This window comes from Phragmites australis, chromosome 1 (genome assembly GCF_958298935.1).
Source record: "Phragmites australis chromosome 1, lpPhrAust1.1, whole genome shotgun sequence".
Taxonomy (NCBI): Eukaryota; Viridiplantae; Streptophyta; class Magnoliopsida; order Poales; family Poaceae; genus Phragmites; species Phragmites australis.
Window position 1 is genome coordinate 51380551 of NC_084921.1, and position 24031 is coordinate 51404581.

Genomic DNA, 24031 nt, shown 5'->3' on the forward strand with positions numbered 1-24031 from the left:
TGTGGGTCTCAAGCCTCCATCAGTCGACCAATGCAGCGATCAATGAGTGGTCGAAATAGAATCGCCTCGCTGCTACCTCAGGGTTCTCTGTCGCTCGAGCCTCCACCAAACGACACAGCAGTAGGAGTCCAGATGATGCCAACTTGAACCATTTAGAATATAAAGTGAATGTAGGGCATGCAATAAATAAATAAATTGGCACATACGTAGCTAATTAGCGACATACCGGTGCTTCCAACGATCGTCGATCGTAAGTAGCTCTCTAGGGCCACGCGGTCTTTACCGTCGTGACTTGGCGGCATGCGGTTTCTACCAGGAGAGCGAGGTTGCGTAGCCATGGCACCACCAGCAAACCCTTTGGTATTGACACAAGCGGCTGACTAAGAAGCATTCGTATGATCTGTAGGTTTTGTGCAGGCATCATGGCCTCAAAGTCAAGCTGCTGACCACGGAGCGGTGAAATATTGCGAGGGAGGGAGCCCCCAACATTCGCAGAATGCGAAGGCCTAGGTGATGGTGCCCTTAAGGATTGCTCCCTCGGTAGGCGCTACTCTAGGTGGCGCTGTAGTTGCTAGGGCTGTATCGGAGCGCCTCCTTGTCCGGCACCAGGTGGGTTTCTCTCTGGGAGTATGGCTTGAGGGTTATCACTGGTGCCCGAGGACGAGAACCTCTATTGTTTCCCACTGCATGGGCTGCCATGCAGACTTATCGTTGGGTTTCGGAGTCCTCGGACTCCATTTTGGTATCCCAAGCTTGTAGCACACCAGACTCATCTAGGTCATATCCCATGATGAACACCTCATGACGTCTGGGGTCCTCAGAATGTGACTCAACGGTAGTCGTGGATCCGACCGTGGATAGCCCAATCAGGTTATCGACACTTACCGAAACGCAAAAACGCGCTCCCATACCTAGCGCGCCAACTATCAAGGGTTAATCTCTGACAATGTATCCAGAGTATACCGGTCGATGGGAGCGTGATCAACGTTTCCTACGAGTGTGTGATGATGAACTCAATAGCACAAAATGTTATCCAGGTTCAGATCTGTTGTGAGATAACAGCTCTACATCATGTGTATTTTCGTATGGGTTACAGAAAGAGTTTCATCCGTTATAAGCTTATCCTCCCTCCTTTATATAATAGGAGGGGAGTCAAATATACAAACACTACGTACCAGAACTATTGCACTCCTATTCTCGGCAAAAAAACCCTACTACGAGACCATCATTACAGAGAATAGGCATACTCAGTCTGTTTGTTCGTTTTACGCGTGCTGTCCCATCAGCCGCACATCATCACACCCACTTGTGAGATCGTCGCACTTACTTGCAAAGGCTTGTTGACAATAAATATTATCAAAAACTGGTTTCGACACACGTCTGAAAATGGCATCTCCTATGGCCCAAACCCATGATAACTCTTGGGCCGCATCGCAAAAAAGTGTCCAATATTGAGAGGCTCATACGTGGCCACTGGTTGGTCATTGACTTATACTCGTCGTCAGCGACGACTCTGCCACCACAGCCACACGCGGTGACGGTAGAATTCCGACGAGAGATCAGATAATACGAGCGCGACGTTGAAGGAGAGAAGAACACGGCCACCCATTTCCATGCTGGCTCTGCTCCCCCAGCCTCTTCCTCCCCAATCCAACGCCAACCCAGCCCATTCGCTCACTGCCATGGCGGCCCTACACGGCACTGTCAGGTGGGACCCACGAGCCATGCGCTATATCAGCGCTTAAAGCAGTTCCACACGCAGGCCCCTTAACCCTTCGCGGCGCGCCGCCTCACTTCAATTCGCCTTCGCTTTGCCTCGGGCTCTCTTCCTCCGAGCACTGACGCGGCGGCGGTGGCGCTCCGGATCCGTTCGCCGGAATGATGACCGTGTGGAGGCATATATGTGTCCTCGTCATCGTCCTCATGCTGCGCTCGCCGGCGGCCAAGGCGGGTGGCGGGAACTCGACGGCGGCGGTGGCAGCGTGCCCGCTCGACCTGAGCTACGTGGCGACGTTCCCGTGGGACCCCACGCCGTGCGTGCCGCCGGTGTCCGACCGAACCGCCTGCTGCACGACGCTCCTCTCCGTGCTTGGCGTCGGCCTCGCGGTGAGGCTCCGCGCCACGGGCCGCTTCCGGCTCCCGTCCGCGCCGGCCTCGGCCGCCTGCCTCCGCGCCTTCTCCGGCGCGCTCGCCTTGCCTCCGATCTCGCTGCCAGAATCCCTCACGCCCATCTGCTTCCCGGTCCCGTCGCAGTTAGCCATCTCCCCGGGCTACTGCGCTGGGGTCACCACCGCCGCGCAGTACGTCGCGGTTGTGGGTAACGCCTCCGTTGCCCAGCTCAACGCCTCCTGCGGCGCCGACCTCGCCTCGATGTCGCTGTGCACCCGATGCCTCGACGCCGGCATCGAGGCCTCGTCTCGGCTCACCGTCGTCGCCGGTAACGGCTCCAAGTCCAAGTTTCTTAGTTGCTTCTACCTCACCGTGCTCTACGCAGCCGGCGTCTCTAGCTCCGCCGGCCCCGAATCGCTCGCCACAGCCAATTGCGTCCTCGGCCTCGCTCTCTCCACCCCGTTCCTGACTTCGTCTCCTACCTCCAACTCCACCAACCACATCAACATCGCAGTAGTCACCATCATCCCAATTGCCTCCGTCCTGCTCGTCTCCCTCGTAGCTCTGCTTCTCTGGAAGAAAAGACATGAATGTATCAAGAACAGGAGCATACAAATCTCAGAGGAGCGGCGGTTGCGCCCTCGGCCGAACACCGGCTCGGTGCTGTTCGACATCGGCGAGCTAGCAAAGGCAACCGGCGGTTTCGCCGAGCGTAACCTCATCGGCCGCGGCAGCTTCGGGGTTGTGTACCGCGGTGTGCTCGCGGACGGGACCGTGGTCGCCGTGAAGAAGATGCTCGACCCGGACGTGGAGAACGGAGACGAGGAGTTCACCAACGAAGTGGAGATCATCAGCCTCCTCCGTCACCGGAACCTGGTGCCGCTGCGCGGGTGCTGCATTGCCGAAGACGACGCCGACGAAGGAAAGCAGATGTTCCTCGTGTACGACTACATGCCGAAGGGCTCTCTGGATCAGTACATCTTCGATGACATCGAAGGCAGGCCGCGGCCGGCGTTATCGTGGGCGCAGAGCCGGAGCGTTATACTGGACGTGGCAAGGGGGCTTGAGTACCTGCACTACGGCGTCAAGCCGAGGATTTACCACCGTGACATTAAGGCGACGAACATCCTCCTGGACGCGGACATGCGGGCGCGCGTGGCGGACTTCAGCCTGGCCCGGCGGAGCCGCGAGGGCCAGTCGCACCTCACCACGCGCGTCGCCGGCACGCACGGCTACCTCTCGCCGGAGTACGCGCTCTACGGGCAGCTCACCGAGAAGAGTGACGTGTACAGTTTCGGCGTGCTTGTGCTCGAGGTGACGAGCGGCCGCCGCGCGCTCGACCTGTCGGACCCGTCCGGGGTCGTGCTGATCACCGACTGGGCGTGGACGCTCGTCAAGGCCGGCCGGGCGAGGGAGGTGCTCGCCAATGCGCTGCGGAAGGAGCACATCACCTGCGTGGCGGCCATGGAGAGGTTCGTGCTTGTCGGGATCCTGTGCGCGCACGTCACGGTGGCGTGCCGTCCGACCATGCCGGAGGCACTGAGGATGCTGGAGGGGGACGTGGACGTGCCTGACCTGCCGGACCGGCCGCAGCCGTACGCCCAGAGGATTGCGTTAGACGGCGCTGAGTGGTCCATTCGTGGACTTCGGCGATATGCTCAGGAGATGCACGACGTCTGATGGATGCGTGCAAGTTGCAAGCTGATTGACGTTTCAGGTCGGGAACACACACACACATATATATAGATGTATTCACATGCTACACTTCTGCAAGTGTTGGTTCACTGAAGTTTAGAGTGATGTATAAACTTCTCATGTTGTAAATGGATTATGTATCTTGTACTGAAATGCCAATAGATGTCATTAACACATAATATTACATCAGAGTTTGTCTCACTGTTTTAGTTCCAAACAGAAACTATTCACCGTCCGACAAATGCAGTGATTACACAATCATACAGTGCCAAGTTACTCACACTTCGGCTTGGGCTCCACTACTGGCGCCATCTGGAACGAGGATAGACCAGCTGAGAGCGTGTACTAGAGCTCCATGACATCGGCACGTCATGCTTCTGACACACATTATATGTTCATCCAAACATACTGGAAATAAGAGATACAGTTGGCTATGCATGAGGACATACAAGCCAGTGGTGGGTGAAATCATCGGACGAAAACGTCGAGTGGAATGGGAGATTCAGCGGGTGCCTAATTGTTCTCCTGCAAATTGGGATGACTGGGCTGCACGCGGAAGGTGATTGGCATCTGAGCTGCAAAGTCCCTGTCAGGATAGTACCCCAGCTCAAGATCTCTCATGCTGCCACTCAGCTCAACATCTTGCTGGTGCTAGAGACAGGGAATAAAAACAGTGGCTCAGGTAAGCTTTCTAGTTTCAACTTCAGAATTAACTCGGTAACTAACTACTAGTGCAGAGATACCTTGTATAAAAAAAATTGTGTAACATTTACAACCAAAAGCCTAAATTATGTGACTGTGATTACATCCCATCAACTCGATATAGGAAACCTGGCATTGACTTATTTAGTCTCTTTGATTAGTACGAGACAAACAAAATTCAGTCGATGGAGGACCATAAGAAACTAACATGGATTGCGACCTTCTAGTTGGTCGATAGGTGGTATATATTACAGTTTGATGTCTAATTTTCACTGTAAGTATATATTACAGTTTGATGTCTAATTTTCACTGTAAGTTTACCTGCCTGAATTCTGCCTGAATTATGAAACAGTAGATTAACATGATCTCTGAAAACTGTGCGCAGCACACACAACTTTTGATGAAAACAACTTTGCCAAGAAAACAAATTAAGCATTGAAAAAGTCCACCAAGATAGCATTTAATTTACACATTAAATTTTCAAGAAGAGATGGCTCAGCTTTTTCAAGTAAAGATTCAACAAGTGAAATGTAATCCTGCAAGGACACTTACCAGTTTAAAGGCCAGCAGTTTGTTCTCATCTTCCAGCATCTTATTCTGCAGTCAAGCAATAAAATAGTGGATGAGGGAAAGAATGTGAAACAGCCATATGTTCAAACAATATTCATAATACAGTAATACACAATCATATAGTTAGATCAAGCTCATACGTTTCCCATGCGCCTTTCCCAGTGTTCCATCTACCTCAAAAACAACAAACCAATATCAGGAAAAAGACATTTCAAGAATGGTAATACCTATAACATCAACCACAATGGGATGAACTGATTGAACAGATTTGTTACCATTTTTTCGTGCAGGTTCGTCAGCCCATTATCAAGTGCCTCCTCAATCATGATCAACTCTTTGGGTTGCAGCGAGTTTAGATCTTCACCTTTCAGGTGCCTGTACCATCAAGAAAGGAAATCACATTCTCCATAAATATCAACATGAAAATGAAGAGGAAAATCCCCCAAAAAGAAAAGACAATTTATTATAGTTTAAACTTACCTGAGCTCAATCTGCATGTTATCGTTCTCTTTCTTGATACGATCAATCTCAGCACTAAGGCTCTGAAATGTTTCATGTGCTCATCAATGGTCAGTCAATCTGCTCAACTAATTCTAGAAGGCAACCAAAGCTGTGCTATTTTAGCTCTAAAAAGTTGTTCACATTTGTCTGGAAATCAAATATTACCATGTGCTTCTCATCCCACAGTATCTTTCCGGAGTTGGTCTGGTACTTCTCCAAGATTTTTGATAGCCTATATATGTCACACCAAACGGTACACAAATACAGGCATGAATATTGCTAAGCGTGTCGGTTCAACAGAAACCAAGCGAATCAAGATACCAAAATTCATAACGATTTTAGTAAAGAGAAGTATGGTTTGCTTATCTACAAACAGAAACATACTTTAATCGGGCAAGAAACTGATGAAGCAAAAATCTTGAAGACCTACGCAAGTTCGTTCATGGCAAGTCGATAAGAAAAGCAGCAGTACCGGTAAAAATCCTATCTTTCACCTAGTTCCACTAGTGGAGAGTACAGCACTAAATCCAAAAAAAATGGGTAGCAGATTAAAAATAGAACCTTTCTCCAGTCCAGCATAAACAAGCACTACACACCAAAGCGTCATGAAAAGAGATGCAGTCGCGGGAGGGGAAAAGGAGCAGTTACGGTACGCACGACGTCTTGGGGGAGCAGTAGTCGTAGAGCTTGCCGGCGCTGGAGAAGATGACGACGCCGACCTCAGCATCGCACAGCACGCTGATCTCCCGCGCCTTCTTGAGGATCCCGTTCCGGCGCTTCGAGAACGTCACCTGGCGGTTGGTGGAGTTCTCGATCCGCTTGATCTCGATCTTGCCGCGCCCCATCCTTCCCTTCCCTTTCCTCCAGCAACCTCCCAAGAAAGGCTCGCCTCTTCTCCTGTTCTGAACTGGAGCCTGCAGCCGCTCGGTTGATGGTGCCGGTGTGGTGTGGTTGGGAGGGGCGGTGGTGGGAGAGGAGTAAAGGAGATCGCCATGGGAGGAAGAGGAATGGTGCCGAGGGGACTTTCGGGTCTGTTCAGAGCGGGGCGCCAGAAACGGCAAGCGCTCTGTCTGCTTTGCTTGCGTCCGTTGGCTACTTGGCTTTACCTCGCTGTCCAGTCGGAGTTGATGGCAAAAGCCTTAATGGCGTTGTGTATGGTTCGGAAAAAAACTCTATGCTGCGTCTTGTCTACGTTTCGTCTAGGCAGGACTTCAAGGCTTGGTAGGGTGTAAACCTTCATCAAATTATGAAATCATCATTTGCATATCCATCAATCCATCGTAGAAGTTGTTTGAGATCCACAAATTTCGCAGAAAAAAATGTGCCTGTTCTGAAAAATCCATGTCCGATTTTGTAGACCATGATTGATTTCCAGTCGTTTGAGTCATAAGGTTTTGTTCGTTTTCCATTTTTTTCTTCACCCAGGTTAAATATGTTTGACCTTTTCGTGCCCACCAGATGTTGGGCCCGTAACGGCCTGTCCGCCCGCCAGCCGAACCTGCGAGAGCCCATGCGCAGGCCCATGGGCCGAGTCACCAACCACTAGTGCACAGCCCATGCGCGCCCCTCCCGAGGCAAGAAAGGGGACGCGGCGGCGAGACGAGGAGCCAAGCCAACGGCGACGAGGAATCCACGGCGGTTAGCTCACCCCATCCGGCGCGCGCGACCCGCGCCCTCCGCCTCGACCAAAACCGAGGGCGTTTTCGTGCCCTCTTCTCCGGAGCCCACCTCCTCCTCCACTTCCCTCCCCAGCCACTCCCCAAAACCCTAGATTCCTCCCCTCCCCTCGATCTAATGCAGTGACCTCCCGTCTCGCCATGGAAGACCCCGTGGCTGCCTCCTCCGCCCCCGGCCCTGCCACCGCGGCCGCAGCAGCTAGGATTCCGGCGGAAGCGGCAGCGGCGCCGCCCGCTCTCGCTCCGCAGCAGCCGCCTGCCACGGCAACGGCGACTGCGGCGGTCCCCGAGGCTGCGGCGACGTGCCGAAGGCAGGTGTTCTCCGTGGAGCTGCGGCCCGGGGAGACCACCATCGTGTCGTGGAAGAAGCTCCTGAGGGAGGCCGGGCACGCGGCGGCGGCGCCAGCGGTGACGGCCGAGCCGGCGTTGGCTGCACATGCGGGCCCGTCCGATGCGGTAAGCAGTGCTGTTGCGGTTGTTGCGTGTTGGTTGATTACCTGCTGTATTGCTGTAGTTTGTGCTTAGCTTAGCTTAGCTTTGCGAGTAGATGAAAATAGATGGATTCTCTGGAACCTGAAGATAAGATCTGGAAGAGGAAACGTGAAGGCCTTTTTGTGTTTAGTAGACAGTAACAGGTCCAGCCCTCGTAAGAGAAATGCTAGATAAAGATGGCAAAGGGCACAAGAGCTATACCTTTAGGGAATCTGTTTGGCGTGATGATGATGGTGACCACAATGATATTCTCAATTACAGCCAGTTGTTGATATATGAAATCAGGGTGGTTGGGTTCTGATGTTCTTGTTGAACTATGCATATTTTTTCATTTGAGATGCCTGTGTTGTTGTAAATGTCTGTTTCTGGTATCCTGGAATTTAACTACTAGTTCCTCGCTTATTATCTGCCAAAACCTGGAAAGCCACTATGCTAAAAGCATTCCGTGCTGCATATTTGTTGAATCTCATCCTGACACACTGCATGTTCATGCCATAACTTTACCATTCCTGTACACATTGGTCCTAACATTCAGTGTTTCAGTGTGAAGAGTTTGCTGAATTTTTGGCTTTTGCATTTACAATCCATTGAAATACGTGACTTCAATAAGTGCTGTATTTAACATCTAATTTATTTTTCATTTGAATCAGGCACATCCTGCAGAAAATGACCCAAAGGATCCAACACAGCCAAATCGGTTCAATGCAGTTATTGAAAAAATCGAGCGCCTTTACATGGTAGCATACACTGGGTGTTATTCGATCCCATACTCACCATGCATGATGTTTTGACTCCATATTCGTTTTGCCAGGGCAAACATAGCAGTGATGAAGAAGACCTTGACGATGTGCCAGATGACGATCAATATGACACCGAGGATTCTTTCATCGATGATGCTGAATTGGTTAGTTTTTCAAAATTTTGTTGCTTATGTGTAGACAAATTTGGTTTGTTGCTTCCGGATCTTTTCTGATCTCAGCCTTGTGCTAGTTAAATATGGTTCATCAACTGACTTGATTTTGTCTTTCATAACATGTGCTCGTGTATGCGCTCTAGTTATATGTAGGCTACATTAAATAATTATGCTTGATGTACCCAATACCCATTTGTTTAATCAATGTCCACCCCATTGTTTTTCCTCTGTTCTACCTGTCTGAACTATTTGCTTACTAGTAGGGGAAATCTTATTCTTTATTCTGATATGGCATTGCCACTTGAGCTGTACTAGAAGATTTTTCTATATCTACACAAAACCTGAGCTTTATGTCTGGAAAAGGTCCTTCTAAACATTTCTACCATATTGAACAACCTGATGTCTAATTTTTGTATATGATGGCTCAGTTTAAACACAAGTTGTAGTGCGAATTAGACATCTTATATATCAACATATGTAAGCGAACTTATGCTTGTCCTGAGATATGCTATAACATGTTTTTATGCGCTGTTACTTCGTTATATCAATTGAGAATGAATTTTCATTTTTTTATTGCTAATCTACTTCATATTTGCCTATTTGCAGGATGAGTATTTTGAAGTCGATAATTTGACAACTAAGCATGATGGCTATTTTGTGAACAAAGGGAAGTTGGAACAAATGTAAGGTTCCTCAAAATAATTTAATTTGGAGATGCAAATTGCGAAATTTATGTCCCACACCCTTCTGCTATTTCTAGTAGAATCCTTTATTGGCAGTGTAATGGATATATGTTTTTATATATTCAATATACACTCTGCCAGCTGACAGAAAAAATAAACAATGGCATGGGCATATGAGAACAAGCCCATAATAATCAAAGCAAATATGTGAATAACAGCCAAACATGGTTACTTGTGCACATGACTTACATATATGTAGGATCTGTGATTTACATTAATTTAATGAAAGGGAATGTATCAAAATAACATCAACTCCTTACTTGCGCACCTGCAGTACATATATACATGACAACACCGATGGATATGATATATGTCATTTTGATCATCTTTTGCAGTGATCCTGGCACATCGACAAATGTCACTCCAAAGAAAAGGAGAAGAAAAGACTCATCAAATACTTATCTTGAGAATAATCAGCTTGCTCCAGGTGATTATTTCAGTATAGGCGACGTGCCTGGAAAATCATCTGGAAGAGGTGCTGCGCAGATGGGGAAGCAATTAGCTAGTAGCAATGTAGGTTCTTATCTTCAATACCATGAAGACAATAGAGTGGTGAAGAACAAAACCGGTGCCTCTGGAGGAGCCCCTAAAAGGAAATCTTCTGATTTTGCTGTGGTTGCTGATGCTGCTGCGCGTACTAAGATGTCTAGTAAGGACGTCTCACATGCTCCTTTGGAGCTAAGAGACTTGGAAAAGCATAAAGCTGCAGCACTCCAATCTATTGACCATGCACATAAGTCAAAAACCAGTGAGACATATGATTACACTTATTCAGCTTACAAGGATAAAGGCACTTCAATGCAACTTGATTTCCAACAAAGGAAGGCAATTGGAGAAAATCAAGATCCATCAAATAGAATGCATCGCAAAGAGAACCATGGAATAAGTGAATATCCTGGCATGGCTATGGCTAATGCTGTCTATTCTACACAAACAGTGGTAAGAATTCTATTCTCGTATTCTGTTTGTTGGCACAAGAAAATCTTCAACTCACTGCCACAGACCAGATATAGTTGTATGTATGACCTGTATCATCAAAGATTTATACATTCTATCTCACACTTTTTGTTGTCTTCAGCACCCAATCATTGGCAGGGAGGGTTCAGGTACTAAACCTAAAGGCACCAGGCTTGAGCGTGCTATTCGGGATCTCCAGAAGATTGTTGCTGACTGTGAGTATCATATACTCTTCCCCTGCTGTACTGGAGCCTTTCTGTGGACAACGATGTGCTGGAAGTAATTTCAGATACTTTAAATTCTCTTTGCAGACAGATCTCCAACTATTGATATTAATGAGGTAGATCCAAATGGCCAGGCAGCAGTTAAAAGACGGTTGCCTCAAGAAGTCAAACAAAAGCTTGCCAAGGTTGCAAGGTTATCGGTATGTAGCACCACAGATAATTCTACTTCAGATTCAAGTGCATCTGAATACTTGTATCCCAGAATTTCTGTAGCCTTCTGTCCGAAAGTTTTGATTTATTACCAGATAAATATGCATTGGCTTATGCAGTTTTGCTCCCTCTGAAGTTCTAGTTTACAGTGGTGCTTGAACTAGTGGTCATTCTTTTAAATCTTTTTAGTTGGATCTTGTGGGTTTCATCTCTAGCCTACCCCAACTTGCTTGGGACAAAGGCTTGTTGTTGTTGTTGCTGTTAATTGTTGCAGTATACAGTTAGTACAATTTCGTTTTATTTGTACTAATTGCTACTATTTCAATTTCTTAATCAAACTCCTTCAACTATGCAGAAATCTTTTCACTATTCACTTTGATCAGCTTTTAGACTTTTGTGATTAACTTTAGCTGTCCATAATACTGTTGATGTGGTGCAGGCAAATCAAGGAAAGATCCAAGAACATGAGTTGATGGATCGCCTCATGGGCATAGTTGGACACCTTGTGCAACGCAGGACACTGAAGGTTAGTAATGGAAGTAAATAAACTTATCTTGGCATGTCTTCTTTGTATTGTAGGGCACTGGTTGATTGCCTCTTTGTGTTTGATTAATCGTTTTTCTTTTTGTATATTTCAAATTGGAAAAAAGCTACCTCTTCAGTTCAAGATGTTGTTTTGGATACTGACACAATCTTCAGTATGTAATGTTGGCCTGTATTCATTTTAATATATGTTAGCACAAATTACAAGATAGTATTGTTTTAGGAGAGCGGATTTTGTGGCTAAATTAATTGTATCATTTTAGAAATGATCAATTTGTATAGTTTTATACGTTTTATTGGTTAAAGTTATACAAAATTGACTGGATGCATTCTAAAACGTCATATTTGTGAACCGAGGGAGTGTGTGACAATTAATTTTGGTAAAATGTCTCAGTTTTTTTATTTTCATCAAATAGTGAAAGAGTATAATTAGGTTAAGAGAAATCTTTTCGAGCACACAAGCACACGCCCATATATGTTTATCTGTACAACAACAACAAAGCCTTTGTCCCAAGCAAGTTGGGGCAGGCTAGAGATGAAACCCACAAGATCCAACTAAAAAGATGATGAGAAAATTACTAGTACTAGTAAAAAATAGAAGTAATAATGGCACAAAGAGACTGATGCATAAGTTATGGTTCTGACACGTGGATTGCTAACTTCCACGCGCTTCTATCTGTGGATAGTTCTTTGGGGATGTTCTATTCCTTTAAGTCTCTCTTTACAGACTCCTCCCATGTTAGGTTTGGTTGACCTCTGGCTCTCTTCACATTATCAGCGCGTCTCAGTATCCCGCTATACACAAGTAACTCTGGAGGCTTCCGTCGGATATGTCCAATCCATCTCAACCGATGTTGTACAAGCTTTTGTTCAATTGACGCTACCCCTACTCTATCATGGATATCATTATTTTAGATCCGATCCTTTCTTATATGTTTATCTGTAATACTTCTTTTATGTTGTGAAAGTTTATTGTAATCAGAGAAAAATTATCATTATTCGGCTATTCAATTACTCAAATACCACAATCACTGCTGTCTCCATGAGGTCAATATAATATAATGTGAAACAAAAAGAACTACTGAGCAACAAATATATTGTTTTGATGCACTTATCTCCAGTAAAAAGGAAATTTGAGATGCTTCTAGCCTGAATGTCTAATTGTCCATTCAACCATTACTTTCTAGTTTCTAAGTCATGCTTATGTACCCTATGTGGTGTACTGATCCTGTGGGATAGCCATTCACTCAAACTACATCTCCACAACAATCATCATAACTTTGTGCATGTCTGCTTCCATCTCAAACAAATGTTATTTTTAACAGAGAAACATGAAAGAAATGGTAGAATCAGGTCTGTCGGCTAAACTAGAGAAGGCTGATAGGTTTCAGCGCGTAAAAATGGAGATCAATGAAATGGTCAAAGCACGTGTGGCTGCCAAGTCCAAGGTAAAGATATAATTGAGTTACAAGTGTGAGGCTCCCATCTAGCCTATTGATGTTTGAACTCTTGTTAATTACTTCTGATGTTAGATGTTCTGTTATCATGTGCTACCAGGTCAATGAACAGCAGGATGGTTCAGCTGATGATTTTCAGGTTACCAATGATGGAAGAAGAGCTTTAAAAGGAAAGTCTGTAATGGATACTGCATTGGAGGACAGGATATGTGATCTGTACGATCTGTATGTTGAGGTATAAACCTATAAACATATCTTCTTTTCTTTTTAGATTGTGGACAACTTGTGATCTTGTTGACCTTTTTTTTGTCTATTTATGGAGAAAGCCTGAAAAGGTTTTGGCACCAAGGCTACATTTTTAGACTTATTAAGTTTATCATTTGCAAATCAGTGAATGAACAATTAAATATGGGTATGTTTGATTCTTGTTTGTTCTGTATCATTTTTATTAATTAAACATGTAGACGGGTTTCTATAGAACTAAATTGGCTTGAATTCCTATGCTCATTTCTCCTTCAACTTGGTTGTCTTAGTTAATACTTGATAAATATCTATCCAAATACTTGTCAGGGTATGGATGAAGACAAGGGCCCTCAAAGCAGGAAGTTGTATGTAGAGGTATTGATCCTGAAGCTTTATTTTTTCTTTCTTCTCATTTTGGTTTCTTTTTAAAAAAGATTCCAGGGCATCTGAATTTGATGATGTATCATTATGATGTTTATCATCTAACTTATTCTATGTTAGTATTAGTATTAGTTTTTGTGTGTTTGGGAGATTCATTTGAATCAGTTCCTTTGACTACTTGACCTAATTACCAATTCCAATTGTGGAAGCTTGCCCATTTTCATTTTGAAAAGCACTTTTGTTTGTAGTCGGTATTGTCTTTAGGCAAACCTAAAGCTTCTTGTACTTTCTCTCTCAATTTGTATCATGGGCTGGCATTGTTTGTCTTATGTGGAAGAAGGATGATTTATTCATTGTTTTCTCTAACTGCCTTGGGTGAAAATATCAGCTAGGCATTTATTCAACTGATTGCTCAATGCATTCTCAAGGTCACAGATCCTGGTTTGTGAACTGGAGGTCAGTTTAGTTACTTGTTTTGAGTAAGAGAGTAAGGGATGCGTGTCCTGCCCCCCTACCAGTTTTTGTAACGGTCCAACTTTTAATTTTGATTTTTCTCCAAATTTGGTTTGAATTTTCTACATTTAACTCCAAGCGACATATCATGTTGAGTACTTCTCAGATCATGCTAAAACTGCAAAAACTGACTTTTTTTACTAGAACTGTTATTTTGTAGATACACCATCTCACGAGCATATGCAATTGTCTTGATCGTGCTTAAAATGTCATTGTTTTTATGCCAGCTTGCAGACTTGTGGCCGCAAGGTTACATGGATAATGTTGGGATCAAAGATGCCATTTACCGATCAAAGGAACGAAAAAGATTATTGTACAGCCAGCAGAAGGTCATCATTATACATGTCCTTTTTCCCTTTTTTTAAAAAAATATATGCACATGTAGAACTAAAAGTTGAAGCAGATGCAACATATGGCATCCTTTCATAGTATGTTGGTGCTCACAATTTTTCCCCTTTCGATTAAACTAGGTTCGCAATGAAGAGAGAATGAAGAGGAAGAGGTTGGCTGCAGCAGCTAAACTACAAGATGGGTACCCTGTTGTAATGCAGGGTGCACATGTCCCACAAGTGGCACAACCATCCGCAACAAACCCCATCACATACCCTGCACCTGCTTATGGACAGAACCAGGGATCAAAAAGTTCTGAAAGGGTTCGTGAAATAAGCTCCAGTGCGATTCCTGATGACAGCAACAGAAATTCTGGCGAGATGAAGAAGAAGAAAAGAAAACCAGAATCTGATTTTGTAGATACACAAGCTAACCTACTGAAGGCTCCCTTGCAAAAGCCTTTCAAGCCTTCCGATGAGGTAAATGCTGGTAGCCTGCCCTCCGCTGCAACAACTGCAACCGTGCTTGGCCTCCCAACCGTGCTTGGTCATGACCAACAATCTAGCTGATTATTTCGGCATAATATTGGATATTTAATTCTCCTTATAGCCCCTTTTCAGCTGCTGTAACAAAAGATGGTCTTTCCATGTGTTCACCACCGATCCTCAAAACTAACATGTATCCGAGTGAACAGGATTAATAGTTCCTCTCTCCAGATTGTGTAGCACTGCTTGATATGATCAGATGCAGGTTGGCACCTCAAATATTGGTTGTAACTTGTAAGTACGAGTCGTCCCTGCTGCTGGTCGTTGAGACATGTAATGTTAATAGCATGCACTCGACATGTATTGTTCATAGCATGTGATCGAAATGCCCATTCAGCGATCTGCTGCTTTTTAAATTTGGTTTTATCTCGTGAAAATTATCTATAATCTGTACGGTCTAAGCATCCAGGACCAGGAAGCGATTCAGGCCTGTTCGAAACGCATAATCTGTACGGCTGAAGCATCCAGGACCAGAAAGTGAGTCAGGCCCGTTTGAAATGTAGATTCAGGAAATATTCGCGTTAGAGACGGGGGAGCTTCTCTAAAAAGATTGGATTGCTGCAACACCTATTTGCCCTTGGCCCCGTGTTACGTACAACCGAAATGGGTGAAATTTGTAATAATCCTTGTGTCGACAGATTGCCATGTTTTGCATCTTCATTTAGACAAAAGGCTTGGCGCCACTTCATTGAAAGCATAGGGAGAGTACACGAGGTTTACAAATTTTGCTACGGTATGACACGTAAGATTCACCCCAACAACAGATAGATAGGGTTCCAACTATTCAGACATGCGGAAAATCGAAGATAGACAAAGCAGAATGGAGGAGCGACGTCAATCATCTTCTCAAATCTTCAGTTCGCATGGATACCTCTATCCATCCATCTTCAGCTACACGTCGACCTTCAGCAGGTTCTTCTAATGCTGGAAAAGGGAAATTATTTTGCAGAGTGTATCAGTTGGATGTTTGAGACGTACGACGTTTGCATTTGCCTTCGATTGTTATTAGCTTGTTTCGGATTCGTAACAGTGTCCATCCACCCAGCTGCGGCCAGTCCTTTCCATTTCAGATGTTTTATCCCGAGTTCTTCCCTTCCCTTCTCCGAAATCTCCCAAATGAAATCAGATAATGAGGGGACTGACGACCAACTCAAAGTTTCCGCCACGGGGACACGCAAACAAGATGTGTTCAGTCTTGGAAAGCTCGACCGAAATGACTCGCAGTTGCACACTCTTCACTATCGGATCATATTCGTTTTGCCAATTGTTCACCCGATTATAATTTTTTGCCTTGCATAAGGGAGATGGTAGCTTCGGGATGGATTTTGTCTGCCAAATTGCCATTCTTGATCGCGACCAATCGCATCATCAATCATCCTGAGAGATCTGGACGTCAACAGGTAATTCCATCAGGAGATGCCAGTCCTGAAGATCCTCCTCCGCGACAGTCTCCTGCATGCTTCGGTTGCTAGGTGCTTGATTACCTGGAAGCTTGGCGGCGTGGATACCAACTGTTTCAGACAGGATGCGCGCGCTACAGGCATGAATTTGCAAAAGAATAAGAGAGCAAGAATCCTGTCCTTTGTTTTGTTAAGTTTAATCAGTTTAAAACTGCATAGCGTCTAGTGCTAGCTAGCTAAATTGAACATTATATATGTTATTGCAAGAGAAGATGAAGAAACCGAAGTTCAGGTAGTGAATCAATACCTCGAAACTTCGCATGTTGACCTCCGATGCATGGCACAAATTTGTAACATGACCATCCACTTAGCATCAATAAGATCCAGGTTATGATCTTGGCTAAAACAACAACCATTTGTTCATCATATATATTTTTTTGGAACAATGAGTAGGAGCACTTCTCTTTTATTTAAGGAGAGGAAGTGTTTGACAAAATACATATGTTTTGATTACATAAGAAACTAGAAAAAGGCCTCTGAGTGAATTCCATTATGGAAACTATCCGATCTCTGATTGATCACAGGCCAATCTCCGCACACTCATCTCCTCCTTGATCGGATGAAGCACCTGCATCGGCAGTGCTGACTTGTGCTAAAAAGTTCATCGGTTTCTCTTCTTCCAAATATTCCATGTTGTGTACATGATGACAGCCGCTACCGTACGCCTTTGATTCTTTGAATGCCTTTCCATGTTTGCATTCCACCGTTGACTGATGGTTTTGTTTGATGCTGGGGCATTAATCATATCATGTGTCCATACACGAATCAGCTCCCAGACCTCTTTTGTGTAGCTAAAGTGCAAACGTAGATGTTCCGTTGTTTCTTGCTCTTGATCACACAGTTGGCACATCGGGTTATAGGGTCAATTCCGCCATGCAAGCTTGTCTGTCGTCAAAAGTCTTTTCTATACCATCAGCCAAGCAAAGAACTTATGTTTCCCTTCTGTATGTGCTCACCTGGGCATCAAAAGTTGTGTAGGATCCATGAAACTGAACAAGATATGAAGAACGAGCGCTATATTGGCCGTTAGCCATCCATTTCCATGTGATGGTATCCGGCTGCTCCAAAAGGTGCACTTGCTTGACCAATCCCCATGGTGCGATGAGTTCAATCATTTCTTCCACTGATGTCATTTTCATCAATCCTCTTGTTGCCTTGTATGTCTTCGCATACTGATACATTCTTTCTCCATGCAAGTTCGTACAATCTCGATGCTATGTCCATTGTTCATCATATATAAGACCGGTGCTATGTCCATTGTTCATCATATATAAGACGAACGCCAATGCTCAAAACTCAAAAGTCCTTCAGCTTCAAGAAATTGGTAGTGAATTTTTAGTGCAAGGCGCTGGTTTGAATCCTTTGCCTTAGATTCAATGCTAGCAAATTATGGGAATAATGACAGGATCCCACCATCCATCTGCAGCTTATCTTTTTTGTTTCTATCTGTGCAGATTGCCTTTTGATCTAAAACTTCACGTGCTATTTCACCCCTCAATCTCCCACCTCTATGATTTTTATTCGTATTTTTTTCGCAGCGATTTGATCCGTTAAAGAAGTTCAATGTGGTGGTCGGTATTTGAAACCCCAACCCGCGCAGCTATTTTTTCTAAAAGTCCCCATTTTGAGTTATCCATTCACTCTTTTCCATTGAGTCTGAAACTTTGTGTGGAGTTTATATACTGTATCACCCATGATTTTTAGTCGCCATTTGATAGGGAAATGAAGTAAAATACAGGCTCAGGCAGATATGATCAAATGAGCAACTCGGGCCGGTCCGGTACGGGTTCAGCTCGGTCCGGCTACGATACGGCCTGATAGGCTCGATTACTGTAACAGGTCGTGCCGTGCCGGCCCACGTGTCGCACCCTCAGTCCACGGCATGACTCACGGCATGGTCGACACGACGGGCCCAGCGGCACGACGGGGCCCGCGGGCACGGTGGCAGGTCGGCGGCACAGCGGCCTGGCGACACGACGGTGCACGGCCGGGTCGACGGGTATGGTGGAGACACGCTTGGCCTAGCAGCACTCCAAAAATAGAAAAAAATAAAAATAATTGCTACAAAATTCTAAAGAATTAAAAAATTATAGAAAATAAATAAAAAAGAGCTTTATTGATTGATTGCCTCGTTAAAAACCTTTCTACTAGAAGGGAAAAAGATTACAATCTACGGCTATGCTCTGAAAATTACATGATTTCATTAGAAACCCTAGATTTTGCTTGCAATATTCAATATGCTTCCTCAAATGTCCTGTTCCATTTGGAGATCTGACATCTAATTTATAGTTGCATATATTACACTAGCAAATCTTACCTGTTCCCTGTTAATTTCTCTAAATACCTTTTCAAAATGTTACCACACCTATGACCATGCACGCGAGTTCTCGGCGTCTTGATCCATAAATGAAAATATGGAATTGATCTTTTGAAGTGGGCAAATGGCTACTGGCTAGCAAGTAGAAAAAGAGATATGAGTGGTCGATGGGATCACAGGGAGTTTGAGATGGTATTTATAGGCCAAGACGAGAGGTGGGTAGCGGGTCATTTAAAAAAAAAGAAAAATCATTAATAAAATAAAAAACTTAGAAATAATAGGGATACATAATTAATTTTAAAAATGAGCTTTATTGATAAGTTACCTAATTAAAAACCTTTCTAACAAAGGAAAAAAGAGTACAACTTAGCTCAAAAAATTAAAAATTATATGTTCTCTGCAGTGTGTTGCATTCGTGCTTTAGCTTGTTCTTAATCTTTTACTATGGTCAGTATTTAAACCATCTCACTTGACAGATTTGTTCTTCTCTTTTCGATTATTCTTCCAATAAGACTGAAGACAGCCTCAGAAGAAACTGTAGATACGAGAACCGTTAATAAATCTTGTACTAACAGTGAAAGCACTAGATAATTCATCTTGTGCTCATGCTACCATTGTAGTATGTTGAAATTTTCTTATTCATGGCTGATAACGTCATTGTCGATGAAGGTAGTTAGCTCCCCTCCGGATCTTGGAATTTCAACACTCGTAGTCATAGATGATCGTGACGAAGATTCTGAACTTCTTGATGAAGAACCTCCACTAAATATTTTTTTCCCATGTTGTTGTCTTCTTACTGGTTGTGGGTGCTAGTGGAGGTCGTTGCAAGCGAACTCCGGCATACTTTGTTTTATATTTACTATAAATATTGAATAATTTAGAATGGACATTAGTATAATAAGTAGAATAATCATGGCCAAAGGCATCACCTAGAATTACGAGAACTTAAAAAACCTACGATTTTAGCTCTAGATCTTAAAAAAAGGCAAATACATACAATAAAGGAATTTCTTTCCAATATTTTAAAAATTTAGATTTTATAGGAACTACACAATCTCTTAGAAGATTGTTATTTTTATACATGTTTAAATGAGTAGTAATTTTAACAATATTATGCACTACTAAAAAAGATTTTGGATAATAAACTCCGGTAAACTTACAGTTGAATCATAATTTTTTTTAAGAAACTCTAGTATCCATTCGGCAACATACCAATATGCTTTCGTGAGTAAAGTTTGACCCCATGCTGATGATAGTATGTATGAATAAACACACTAAATATACTCTTATATGGCACAATATTTTTGAGCATCATGAAAGTAGGGTTTTATCTTACCAGTATGTCCATAACAAACTTACATAGACGCATATTCATTGCAACACAATATTGCTTATATGCTACAATTTGTTGGTTAGAGAAGTTTACAAAAGATATTGCAGTACAAAAATCGTCTAGGTATTACGACAAACTCTTCAAACCGAATTTTACTATAAGATTGATAATATGACAAGCACATCGTTGATGTAACAAGAAATATTCAGCATATATACTAAATAACGGAGTAAGAATATCCATGACTCTAGAGTTTGTACCAATATTATCTAAAATGATAAAAAATATTTTATTTGTCAAATCAAAGTCTTCAACTACTTGAGATATTTTTTTAGCAATATTTTAACCGGTATATACGTTGTCAATCAACCTGAAAGACCTATTATTCTCTTTTCTATTTTTCAATCATTATTAACAAAATGAGCAACAACACTAAGATAATCCTCTCTAGCCCTACTTGGCCATATGTCCGAGGTAAAAGCAACTGAAAATGTACATGTTTGCAATATTTCTTTAAGCTTGCTACGACATACATTGTAGTATTTTACCATATCACTACTAATTGTCTGTCTAGAAATATGCGTGAACCTAGGATTATAAGCTTACTTAATGTAATCTTAAAATGCAGGAGATTCACCGATGTTGAGTGGTAGATCCGTTCTTGCAATAAAGCGGTATAACTCTTTTCGAGCATTAGCAGGATCATACTTAAAGAACTTGCCAGCGTCCGAACTTGAGAAGATTGTGAGTACCCTTAATGCTTCAACTGGGTTACTGGAATTGAAAGAAAAAATGATGGATATTCGTCCATTGAGGTGTCTGTTGAGAAATGGTGTGGTTTCTAGCTTGTGCATTGCATGTACAAATCGATTTGTGGGTTGTTTCGAGTTAAAGAGAAACATCACCTTTGGAAATTGCCCAGGTATCCTAAGGTCATGATCCTAAGTGATTTTTATTTTCTATTCTGATTGTGCTTGAACGACAAGTCGTTCCTATACTGTAAATGCACTGTACAGGCTGCTTCCGATGCAGGTAATATTCGACGAGATAATGGAATTGCGCTATGTTGTTTGATTCATGATATATGAAGAAAAGAATGTTTGATTATGAGAAGTAGGAGGTAATGGAACCAATTTCACCAGGGGGACTACAATGAGACAATGGATTTATTCGAAAATAACCACCCGTAGTCATTTTTGTTGGTCCTGTACTCTGACTTGAAGGCAATCAAGCAACTCATAAGCTACTAAAGAATTCTAACTGCTGCAAAAATGCAGATTACTGATCCCCGTTCAATGTCATGCAAGTAGGAGATTCATACTCTAAATAACCACACATCATCAGATGTAGAATCAATCTTTTCCAAGCATCAACCATATCCATCCTACTTGCCCATTTCTATGCAATCTCCCATATCAAAACAAAGACTTTGACATGCCCACAAGCAAAAAATGCTAACATTCAGCAAGCTCCAAAATCCTCACAACATTAACTATATACCATACTCGCAAAAAAAACTATATACCATACTGGAACTGCAATCTTTGTTCAACACGGCATATGATATTCATGATTTATTGTACTCGAATGGCCAAAACAAAAGGGTCATGTACCTGCTGCTCAGGCAATCGCTTGGACGATGAGTCCCCAAAATGCACCTTCCCCTTCGTCTTCTCAGCATCCATCTTCGCTTAGAGGCGTTTCAGCGAGAAACGAACCGACCTGCATCAAAAGCCCTCGGAATTACTCAACGAAGCATCGAGGATTATTCTTATTCTTTTGAGGCTGCACAGCGCCATCGATGAAAACTACATCACTAACAAGCGAGACTAGGTAAGGCTCAGACTGAATTTTGTTTTACTTGATTTTCTTTATAGAATTTCTCACCATGATCCGGTGCCAAAAATGAAGCAGTATTGCATGATTACACTCTAAAAGCCCTGTTGATTATAGACGGCCGGCCTTGCCGATTATAGACTTTAGCGATCTCAATAATTTGGCACACTGGATTCTTCCTATATTGATAAAAAATTAAATTGTTTCACCTTAAAATCCTGACGTCAACGATGGTTTGGATCCATGGACAGCACGCGATGTCTGATCCCGACTAGCAATCTTCCGTCGGTCCCTTAACATGTAAATATATACAACCCACTTGTAACCGTAATCTGACGAATTTGTTAATGCATATGACTCACTTTTTAAGTAATCGTAACCAACTTATAACGAGTTTAAAATGCCTTGTTTAACGCCCGACATAGCCACTGAACTAGCACTATGCCTCTCTTTTTTTTTAGGAAATGACTAGCACTATGCCTTTTTTTTTGGTTGAGGATGAGGAAATGACTAGCACTATGCCTTGTTTAACGTCCGTTCCCTTTCATAGAGCCTACCATTGACTTTACGCCCACTTGAAGACGCGTGCCGTGATGTGAGACCAAGGACAATAGAGATGGACTTGTCTGGGCCGCAGCCCAGGCCCACCGCGACCCAATTTTCAATCGAGACAGTTGTCTTTCAAGCCAGAGCACTAGAGCAGCAGCTGTTTCCTGATGCCTCCTCATCTCAGCTTCAGTGTGTCGCTCTACCTGGAAGTGACAGCTCTCTCTCTCCTCTCTCTCTTTCTTTCTCTCTCTCTCACTCACTCTCTCAGAGCAGTGATTTGCCCTCTGAAGTGGCAGCACACACTGACGAGATGTCCAAGCTACTACCTTTAATCGTGTCCCCACAAAAAAAATTTCTGAAAAGTCAGGCTACAAAAGTTGTCCCGCAGAACCCGATTTAGTAATCGATTGGCTGGATGAGAGTGGTATCAAATTCCAAGCGTGGATTGGCTGCTCCAAAGATCCATAGACATTTTATCATGGGAAAGGAATTATGGATCGACTGCCTAATTTGCCTTTCAGACAGCACTACTATGTTGTACCAAGTCGTCGTCCAGATGATAGGTCAACTGACGCTATATGCCCCCTCCACTAGCTTGGAAAAAGAGGGAGGGAAATGAGAACAGAGAAACAAAAATAGGTGAAACCTAGGGATCAGGGTAGCAGCGTGTTGATTCAGGAGAAATGGGTGGCAGATCTAAGTCTATGATCACATGTTTTTGTTACGATTCGGTAGTTGCGTCATGTCTAATTTATAAGTTACAGATAAGTGATATCATAACGTGTATGCACATGAACATAGTCATCGAATTCCACCGTGGTCCTCTGTGTTCTTGTGCTCAAACCCTAGACAGAGAGAGGGAGGATAACGGATGGGGCTATGATGGGGATGAGGCTGATTGTAGAGTTGTCTAGCGATGAAGATCAGGAAGAATCGAGTTGGATTTTGCGATGGTATACGCGGGTGAGGTGATATGAAGGAGGGTGGTGTGGCAATATATATGGCTGCAATTATAGAGAGAAGGGTGAGTGTGGGGGAGGCGGAGAGGTGGCGGGCGGTGCGGTGGGAAGTGACGCGAGGATCAATATCTAGGATTTGGTGTATTCTGATCTAACGTTATATGATTTTACATAAATATTTTAGGAAATGTGGGTTGATGAATTCAATGTTATATAGTGTTATCTAGATATTTTAGAAAAATACCGCGTGCCAATTATTAGGCATACCTTTGAATGACCTATGCTTTAAAATATTTTCTAATGCAAAAAGAAGTATGGAGTGACTAGGTAATGTGACATTTTGATAGGACAACAAAGGATAAGAAAAGTGAAGTTAGAGGAGTGTTCGGTGGACTATCCCTTTTGGTTCATCTCTCGTACACCAGTTCTGACAGTTTTCATTTTATTAGTTGTTTGGCTCTTTTTTCGTGCTCACCGTATAAGGTATGATTTCATCCGTTTATAGATATCCTTCTTCTCCGTCACGCATATTTCTCTGTGAACAAAATAGGAGGACGATGGAATTCAACTTGGACATGAATCTCAAATGCGTGTCAGCGGTAATTAAAGATAGTGCAAGCGGTTCTCGATGGTCAAAGCGGAAGCACTACCCGGAAAAATTCATCGTAATTTTGATCCTCCAACTCTCGGATTGTATGGTTCCTCTCCTATTTCCAAATTTCAGCCTTGGTCCGGCCTGAGAGCCTGTAAGCTTAATTGTAGGCATCTATGAT

The 24031-nt window shown here is 43.5% G+C and overlaps 3 protein-coding genes across 4 annotated transcripts; 2 read left to right on the forward strand and 1 right to left on the reverse strand.

Annotated features, from left to right (window-relative positions):
• Positions 1 to 1765: 1765 nt before the first annotated feature.
• LOC133925934 (probable receptor-like protein kinase At1g11050) lies at positions 1766 to 4005 on the forward strand. Its single transcript, XM_062371677.1, has one exon. The coding sequence runs from the start codon at positions 1879 to 1881 to the stop codon at positions 3787 to 3789; it is 1911 nt and encodes a 636-aa protein (XP_062227661.1). The 5' UTR covers positions 1766 to 1878; the 3' UTR covers positions 3790 to 4005.
• On the reverse strand, positions 3947 to 6700 carry LOC133925945 (MADS-box transcription factor 2). The gene is made up of 7 exons (XM_062371687.1): positions 6235 to 6700; positions 5743 to 5809; positions 5557 to 5618; positions 5352 to 5451; positions 5217 to 5246; positions 5059 to 5103; positions 3947 to 4455 (listed from the first exon to the last, which is right to left on the reverse strand). Exons 1-7 carry the CDS (start codon positions 6420 to 6422, stop codon positions 4318 to 4320), a joined length of 630 nt encoding a protein of 209 aa, XP_062227671.1. The 5' UTR covers positions 6423 to 6700; the 3' UTR covers positions 3947 to 4317.
• A 435-nt stretch (positions 6701 to 7135) lies between these two features.
• Positions 7136 to 15160, forward strand: LOC133925957 (ubinuclein-1-like). 2 transcript variants are annotated; one of them, XM_062371695.1, is made up of 14 exons: positions 7136 to 7709; positions 8396 to 8482; positions 8557 to 8649; positions 9265 to 9341; positions 9737 to 10340; positions 10480 to 10573; positions 10670 to 10782; positions 11232 to 11318; positions 11443 to 11490; positions 12661 to 12783; positions 12893 to 13027; positions 13363 to 13410; positions 14157 to 14258; positions 14400 to 15160. In XM_062371695.1, exons 1-14 carry the CDS (start codon positions 7395 to 7397, stop codon positions 14826 to 14828), a joined length of 2355 nt encoding a protein of 784 aa, XP_062227679.1. In that variant the 5' UTR covers positions 7136 to 7394; the 3' UTR covers positions 14829 to 15160. The 2 variants fall into 2 exon arrangements, with proteins under 2 accessions (XP_062227679.1, XP_062227686.1); XM_062371702.1 differs by lacking the exon at positions 11443 to 11490.
• The last annotated feature ends 8871 nt before the right edge of the window (positions 15161 to 24031 follow it).